This window comes from Histoplasma capsulatum, genomic scaffold, assembly GCF_000149585.1.
Source record: "Histoplasma capsulatum NAm1 scaffold_8 genomic scaffold, whole genome shotgun sequence".
In the NCBI taxonomy this organism is placed as follows: domain Eukaryota; kingdom Fungi; phylum Ascomycota; class Eurotiomycetes; order Onygenales; family Ajellomycetaceae; genus Histoplasma; species Histoplasma mississippiense.
The window spans coordinates 1,266,817-1,274,650 of record NW_001813975.1 but is presented as its reverse complement, the minus strand read 5'-3'; the positions used below and the strand labels follow the sequence as shown (position 1 = coordinate 1,274,650).

Genomic DNA, 7,834 nt, shown 5'->3' with positions numbered 1-7,834 from the left:
ATTCACACTACCGCTGCCGCCTCTCCTGACCACCCCGTACGATAAAGGGAAGCACCCTTCTGCCGCCCGCAGAGTTAGCCGCTTCAGCACCCACTCCACCAAGTGGGCGAAATAACCAAATCCCACATCCCCGCCCAGACCGAACGCTTCCTCGCCTCCATCGAGATCCTCACCATGCAAATCCGAGGCTCCATGCTCCTCCTCCGCAGACAGCACGCGTTAGGCTTTACCATTTACAGCCACTGCCAGGGAATGGAGCAGGGCATGCGCCTGCGAGTGTGGGGCGAGTATCTCAACAACATGCGCTTCCACTGCATCAATATCCGGGACGGCCTGATCGCCTCACTCAAGACCCTATGCTGGAGCTTCGCGGAGTGGATGGGCATTTACAAGGATGACTTGCCGCGTGGGGTTGTCCTGCGCGCTACAGGGTCACTGAGACAGGCAAATGAGTTGAAAGCTGCGATTGATCGTTTTGTCTACCCGACCTGGGAGGAGATGGTTGCCAAGGATGTGGCCAGGGAGCAGCCGATTAATATTTCTGCTCTCACGATCAATCAGCTTGTTGGTGACTTGGTGGATGGAGGTGCTGGAGTGATTTCGAATAACTGAAAGTAGTTTTTGTTGTGTTTCCAGGTATATTATTATATTCTACTCCCTTCCTTGTTTGCTTTTTTTTGTTTGTTTTGGTTTCTCATTCATACTTTCTACTCATACGCTGATATTCCCCTCGTGGATTGCGTTAGGTTTCTCAAGGCAATCGCGACCTCATTCTAATCTCGTCAATCTGGCAGCACTGAATACTACACAAAGATATCTGAGTCTGCTTCTGAAGCTGAAGGAGTGGGAAGTTTGTTGTCTGAAATATTTACATGTTTCGCGTTTAGGGTCACACCCATCAACTTAAGACAGTGTATTGTGGATATGGAATTCCCTAATCTGAGGATAGCTGAAATGAGTTTTTTGTTTCTATTCTGAGTTCTGTGTCGGCTCTTTCTAGGAGTGCTTATATCTCCTAATGAACGTTTCGAAGGGTCATATCTTCGCACACCAGCGTGTTTTCGATATGCTACCGTTGATCCCTACGGGTCGTATTTCTATGTTCCCTACTATCAAATGTCGAAAATGAAAGAAGCTGCATCCAGAGTAACTACTTCTCTAAATTTCTCCTTCTAGACATGTATCGGTTTCTTCTCCTCGTTTTCTCTCATCTCATATGACCTCAATGGGAACTCCTTTTTATACGCGTCATGGTCAAAGGATCCCCATTCCCGAGGCTTCGATTTCAACCGCTTTATTCCTCAACAGAGGGTTGTTTTTCGACAAAATTCCTTGTGTTATTGCTTTTACTAGTGCGGGTTTACCGGAAACTACCTCACAATTCACTTGTTGTGCTCAGAATCGCCTCGAAGCCCCCAATGTGAATCTCTACATCGGGGCCTGGTTTTAACACAGCACTGAATTTCTTTACCTCACACTTCTCTACAAGCAAAATGTAAACAAGCATCTCATTTCTTACAGCTTGAAGGTACACATAAATCTCTCTTTCAATCGTTTCGTATGCAGACAATATTGCTCCACTCACGACTAACTCCAACACCCTTAGAATCTCTCTTATCAAACCAAACCTCCCATCCACACATCCACACATCCGACCATGATAGAACCTCTCGATCCCTACATCTTGGTCAAAGAAAAGCTCAGGCCCCCTTTTCACCTCCTCCTCATCGCGCCCGCCCAATTCTCCCAAGCAATCCAAGAAGTGCTCCTGACCGCAAGCAAAAGCTTCTCCCAATTCCGGCGTCTACAACGCATCTTCGCCGACCGCTATTTCTACACCTGCTCCAAACGAAACCCCAAACACTTCAGAGAACATACGGACTCTATCACCCGCCTCAGCCAGTGGAAAGCCCAATATCCCAGCGCCCACGACCCGAACTTACTCCCCACAGCAAAGCTACCCCGCCACGCAGTCAACCTGCATCTGGACCGGGACACGTATGAGAAATTCGTCACCGCCTTCGAGCAAATGAAGCATGAGTTTCTGATTGGGCCGTATCTGGCTTGGTGCAATGCGAAGAGGGTCTTGGACCATTTGATGGCGAGTGCGTTTACGTTGCTGCCGCGGCCGGAGGAGCTGATGATCCAGAGCTGGTGGGACGAGTTTGTGTGGGAGATGGCGCCTTGGGAGGAGATGTTGGAGAAGCTCCGGTTGCCGTCGTGGAAGACTATACTGGAGGATATGGAGAGGGTTGTTGGGGTAGCGGTGGATTTGGAGGGAGAGTGGGAACGGGTGTGTTGAAGTCTGGAGCTTGTTTGTTTTTTTTTTTTCTGGTTTCCGATGTGCGGGTTGTGTTTTTAATCATCCTTTTTTGCCAGCGTCTTTCCTGACTTCGGATATTTTGTGCGCAAAAGCCCATGGCTAATGGTTGCCCATGAAGAGGAGATTTTACATTTTTGAAGGCGCATTTCGGTTGGGATACTGAATACCTTATAGTCTTTTAGGAGACACGGTGTGGTATTCTCTGGAATTCCTTTCTTGCTTTCTTTCCTTTTTGTCACGAGAATAACGAACGATGTGTCAATGCTTTCGGACGGTTGGGGCGTTCGGGAGGCGTCAGTCTGTTTGCATATTTCAACTGTTGGTTTAGTTGTCCTGGTCCTTGCTTGACATCCTGGATGGAGTGTTATGCGTGTGGTCATTTCTTTTTCTCCCTATTAGATTTCTGTTTCGTCGTAGTAATTGTATACATTAGATAGGAGAATTACCCAATTAGCGATTGTTTGCCCCCCTCATTTCTTCGTTGATCTCTCGCGCTGGGAATTATGGATTGTGTGCTTGGCTAGAGATTTTTTTAAGGGGCTAATGTTTATACAAACAATAGAGTTGCAACTTGTTTTGATCGGGCCATATTTATTTTAACTCACCATTTCACATACGCACATACAGTGCGTACTTTTACACGCAAAAAATATTACATGAACATAATGGCGTGCCTAAAAGTATCTTTCTCAAACTGATATCGTATTTTCCTGCCCTAGCATAACACAGGAAAGGTATATTAGAAACGATGCAAACGGGGTTAGGTTTGCCTGATGCCTGATAGAATTTCCCTCTGAGGCGTGAAAAGGAAGGCGAAAAAAAAGGGAAAAACCAAGGGAAAAAATAAGGGAAAAAATGCGGACAGCCATCTCTTCAAGATATGACAAGTGGTGTATCCCAATCAACTCCAAGAAATAGGTGGGAAGAAGATTTTTAAGTGGCAAAAGAGCTCATATCTGGTAAATGAAGGGATTCTCATAATCCTAATTCGCGTCACTAATGCTGGTAGTAAGCCGCTCTAACCTCGAGGTAATTGCATCGATGACAGCCGATCTGATAATGAGTCCAGTGGTTAGTCAATGACGCAAGCAAAGTAGCGAGGGCATGTTAAGCGGATCCCCAAAGGTAACTCACTCTCGCTCCACCATGTTCATAGCATCTGCGATTCTGGCCCGTTGTAGCCGTTGCGGGATCTTCGGCTGATGGCTGCCAGGGGTACCTGGAGTCGAGGGCACATTGGCTGTGGTAGCTGTCTCTTCGGAAATGCGAGACACCTCTGCGAGGAGGCTTTTCACAAGAGATTGGGCCTTTGGTTGTTTGATATGTTAGTTTGCCAGTCCAATGAATTAGCCACCTCCTTTTGCGAGAACCAAAGAAGTGGAGAAAAGGAATACGAAAGGTAAAAGTAACCAAAGAAAAATTGTCTTACCGTTTGCATCCTACGACCCAATTCGCCGGCGTGTTTCGTGTCGTCCTTCCCCTCCGCCTGGGCAAGGAAAACAGAGAGTCTGTCGACCTCACTCACCCAACCCTTTTCCTTCTCACTCATCGGCCGGCCACCTGCCTTGACTATCTTATTCCGAATATTATTATACCGGTCCACTAGCTGCCTTTGTCGAGATTCCGCCGCTACCATTCTCGCATTTAAGGGTCGCGCTTCGTTTCCACCTCCGTTGAGTATCCCTCCCCCTCGATCCTGTCCAATGCCATTAGAAATATTGTTGATCCGTTCCGCTATTTCTGCGAGTTGGCTTAGTTGGTCCTGCATTTCGCCTTGTAACCGTTCGCAGCGGCGGAAAAGGTCCGAGGCGGCTCGTTCTAAGGAACTGGTGTGAGCGCTTAAAATTCTATGGGCCGCGGTAATGAGGTCTAATGTTGATGGCGAGAGCCTGATAGGTTCCCTGAGAGTATGTCTATGGCCATGCGGAACGACATCTTCGATAAACGAAGCCAGTGGGGGCGTGGAGTAGAATGCTGAGGAAGGCTGGTAAGCTGAACGACGGGTTGCAGTAAGTGATGGCTGGTGGGTGGCATCATTTTCGAAGGAAAGCTCGTTTGTGAATGATAATGGGTCAGAGGATGGTGAATCGAGAATAACGGCATGGACACGGGATGTGGAGGTTGTCAGTAATAGATAACCTAGGTCGTAGTCGTAAAGGACTAGACAGCTTGAAAGATGGTCCGTGGGTAATTTATTGATACTAGTAGTCATGGATTCCTGGTCAGTGACTTGAACAATTTGTTCTCGAAGAGCTATCGATCCATCGCAGAGAACCTTAATACGGAATCCAGAACCGGCGGGGTCGGGTGACTGAAGTTCTGTTTCAAGTCTTTCGGCCCAGGACAACAGTGAGAGGAAGGTGACATTGTTTGTTGAGGTGATGAAGAAGTTATATCGGGAGTGGGCATCCTCGGTGAAGAGAGGCCAAGAGTTTGGAGTTTGATATTTCTCCCTGACCGTCTCCAAAGACTCCAGTAACAGTAACTCAGATGGGTCAGACACCGGAGCAGTAAAGCCCCTCTTACTTGTCATGGGAAGCCATTGACCTTCAACCCCATCCAGCTCAAGACAAATATGAACCCTACCAGTTGTGGTAGCAAGGCATATTACAGTTGCTGACACACCCTCCCGAAGGTTATCTTCAAGTGCATAGCCGTCTTCCCCCGACATCAAATCTTCGACATCAGCTTTGGCAGCGATAACCAAAATGTCAGTGAGGTCCGATTCATCTATTTCCTCACCGAGATCAAATTGAAATGGACCTTGTAGCTTTGGTATGGCACTTAGGTTTGCAGGGCGAGCACGAACTTCAACCATTGAGGAAAGCCCAGATTCTTCTGGAAGAGGCAGAGGCTCTTGACTGTCAATTTCTGTCAGCCAGTCATACTGCTGCTGGATATACGTCTTCTCGTGATCAAGTTCAGACAGATCGCCCTGTACACTAGCAAATTTATTAATAACAGATGTCGTCAAAGTCGGTATCGTAATCGAGGGAACCTGCCACTTTGACGGCAGCAGTGGGCACAATGCATAGACATCTCCGGGTCGCATTGCAATCCACAGAGTCATTGGTGCCCACGCATCTTCATCTTCGTAGCCATGGCCTCCAAAACAAGCTGAGGAAACTTCCATATCGAAGAAATCGGCTGAAAACCCTTTGTTTTGTCCAAACCCAGATGGCGCAAAGTCCTCGTCCATCGACGTCCCGTCTGCCAGCTTTTTAAGATCGACAGCCACTGTTGGCCTATCAAATGACCAATGGCTATTCCTGTCAATCTCCCATACACGCACCGCAGCATCTCGAGTGACCGTAACGAGACACCCGCCTTTGTTATCGCAGATTCCTAACGGATGCCACAAGGCAGTTACTACTGGGGCCTCTGGAATAACGTGTGTCGTAGGGCCTAGTTGAAACGTCTTAAGACTAAGTGGGGAATAATCGGGACCGGAAAGGTGGGAAGAGTCCGGTAATATTGCGACGTGGATGGTATGAGGCGTGATGATAGCGAGGAAATTACCATTTGGAGAAGGGACCAGTTGTGTTATCTGGCCGTATACTGGTACGGTAAGAAGCTGGAAGAAAATATTAGATACAGACAGAGCTTTTAAATAACAATGTTCCCCCCCAATGGATTGATTTGTCTTACCCGGTAGAAAGACGCCTGCTTGTCCGTAGAACGCTCCAGGGAGTGCTCGTCTTCATGCGTCCGACTCCTCTCCGTTTCTCGTCCCCGCTCTGTTTCCCCCCTCTTCTGCCGCACTTCAGTTTGCCATTCGTCCTTCAAGGTAGAAAGATTAGACCACCGAATCTGGTTATCCACGACCGCGAAGACCTCCGTCCCTCTTCGCGCCAGAGCCCGCCTGGGTCCGACATACGGCTGCTCGCGCGTGTCACCAGCATCCTTTTTACCCTTCCCAATGCGATTTGCTGGTGATGAATGCGCTGGCCTGGAGCCTAAAAAGAACGTAGCTCCTGGAGACGGCCTGGAAAGCCAGGGAGGAGAGTAATCAATGACTTTCGGCATGGCTAGGGTGGGTGCGTTAGCTAGCTTTCGGGGTCAAGTATCGCCAGCTCGCCTGCACGAAGGGTATATTGATTTATTTAGAAGACAGGAAGGCTGTTATAGGATCGAATCAACGGCCATTGATATGAGCGCAGGCGAGATAATGAGTACTCTCTCTAGCTTCGACTGTCATTGATCTGTAGCGCCTGGAACCACAGCGTTCCTTGGGTCAAAATAATTTTTGGCTTGCAGTTGGAGCGCGCCAAGCAATGAGCTCTCCAGATGTCCTCAACAAACCTCATACCATATATTTAACTACCATACATAAAACATCAAATAAATAAATACCTAGGAGAACACCGCTACTTAAAAACAACAATATATAAGTACAGCGCGACAGTCATGATGCGGCCTACGATTGAAAGATTGGACAAGCCAAGCGCATATTATCTATCAAAAGTATGTCATTGCTGGTCTCTGATTCCCCCCTTGGCCGGATTGAATTACTGACCAAAAGCTCTTCGCTCGTAGCAGAATAAACGGAGGAAACATGGTGACAGAGATGGACCCCAAGAAGACCCCATTGACCCTTTGAAGGATGCCACTACACTCTATGTCGGGAACCTGTATGTCTGCACTTCAACCGGCCAAGATCATGTTTGGTTGATATCCAATTAACATAAATGCGACACAGGTCATTCTATACGACAGAGGAGCAGATACACGAACTGTTCGCCAAGTGAGAGATATTTTTCAGCGTCGATGAACACCCTGCTCTTTTACGTTAGAAGATGGTTATTAACAATGACCAAATACAGATGCGGAGAGATCAAACGGCTAGTTATGGGTCTCGACCGGTTTGCGAAAACACCCTGCGGTTTCTGTTTTGTTGAATATTATACCCATCAAGACGCGCTCGACTGTATGAAATATATTGGAGGGACGAAACTGGATGAACGCATAATTCGGACAGATCTAGACCCAGGCTTTCAGGAGGGTCGACAATACGGGTACGTTTGGATGCAGGATGAGGTTGTGGAATTGCTATTGGGCTAACTGGCTCTCAACAGACGAGGTAAATCTGGTGGCCAGGTTCGGGACGAATATAGAGATGAATACGATCCAGGACGTGGTGGTTACGGTAGGGCAATTGCTGATGAGCGAAGGAAGGAAGAAGAAGAGTATGGGAAAGGGAGGTAAGATATAATTGTGGGCTGAGTCGGACTATTGTGGCGCAAATATCGGCGTTATCTCTACATTATTCTATGTACACAATGTGAAGGGGGATTTTTCTATCAAATATTCGAACAGATCCATGAAATCCATCATGTAGGGTATCTCATTTGTTGTTGTAGCCGCCATCTTCGCATGCGACTGTCATTCATTCATTATTGCTGGGAGGCCCGCGATTTCAACACCGCTTGCTCAACCTGTTGCAACCACCAGGCATGGATTCTGGGATCATCCGATCAATTCGGGATGAAACTGGTGCCAAAAACATGCCTG

The 7,834-nt window shown here is 47.6% G+C and overlaps 4 protein-coding genes across 4 annotated transcripts; 3 read left to right on the top strand and 1 right to left on the bottom strand.

The window, feature by feature from the left end:
• Positions 1-174: 174 nt before the first annotated feature.
• Positions 175-612, top strand: HCAG_07344 (predicted protein; the record flags this gene model as incomplete). Its single annotated transcript, XM_001537872.1, has 1 exon — positions 175-612. The coding sequence occupies one exon, from the start codon at positions 175-177 to the stop codon at positions 610-612; it is 438 nt and encodes a 145-aa protein (XP_001537922.1).
• A 504-nt stretch (positions 613-1,116) lies between these two features.
• On the top strand, positions 1,117-2,505 carry HCAG_07343 (predicted protein; the record flags this gene model as incomplete). Its single annotated transcript, XM_001537871.1, has 3 exons — positions 1,117-1,146; positions 1,607-2,293; positions 2,464-2,505. The coding sequence occupies 3 exons, from the start codon at positions 1,117-1,119 to the stop codon at positions 2,503-2,505; spliced, it is 759 nt and encodes a 252-aa protein (XP_001537921.1).
• Positions 2,506-3,306: 801 nt separating this feature from the next.
• HCAG_07342 (conserved hypothetical protein) lies at positions 3,307-6,349 on the bottom strand (the record flags this gene model as incomplete). The annotated part of the gene is made up of 4 exons (XM_001537870.1): positions 3,307-3,376; positions 3,458-3,630; positions 3,753-5,897; positions 5,972-6,349. 4 exons carry the CDS (start codon positions 6,347-6,349, stop codon positions 3,307-3,309), a joined length of 2,766 nt encoding a protein of 921 aa, XP_001537920.1.
• A 381-nt stretch (positions 6,350-6,730) lies between these two features.
• HCAG_07341 (nuclear cap binding protein subunit 2) lies at positions 6,731-7,528 on the top strand (the record flags this gene model as incomplete). The annotated part of the gene is made up of 5 exons (XM_001537869.1): positions 6,731-6,787; positions 6,863-6,954; positions 7,023-7,067; positions 7,147-7,338; positions 7,399-7,528. The coding sequence occupies 5 exons, from the start codon at positions 6,731-6,733 to the stop codon at positions 7,526-7,528; spliced, it is 516 nt and encodes a 171-aa protein (XP_001537919.1).
• Positions 7,529-7,834: the final 306 nt, after the last annotated feature.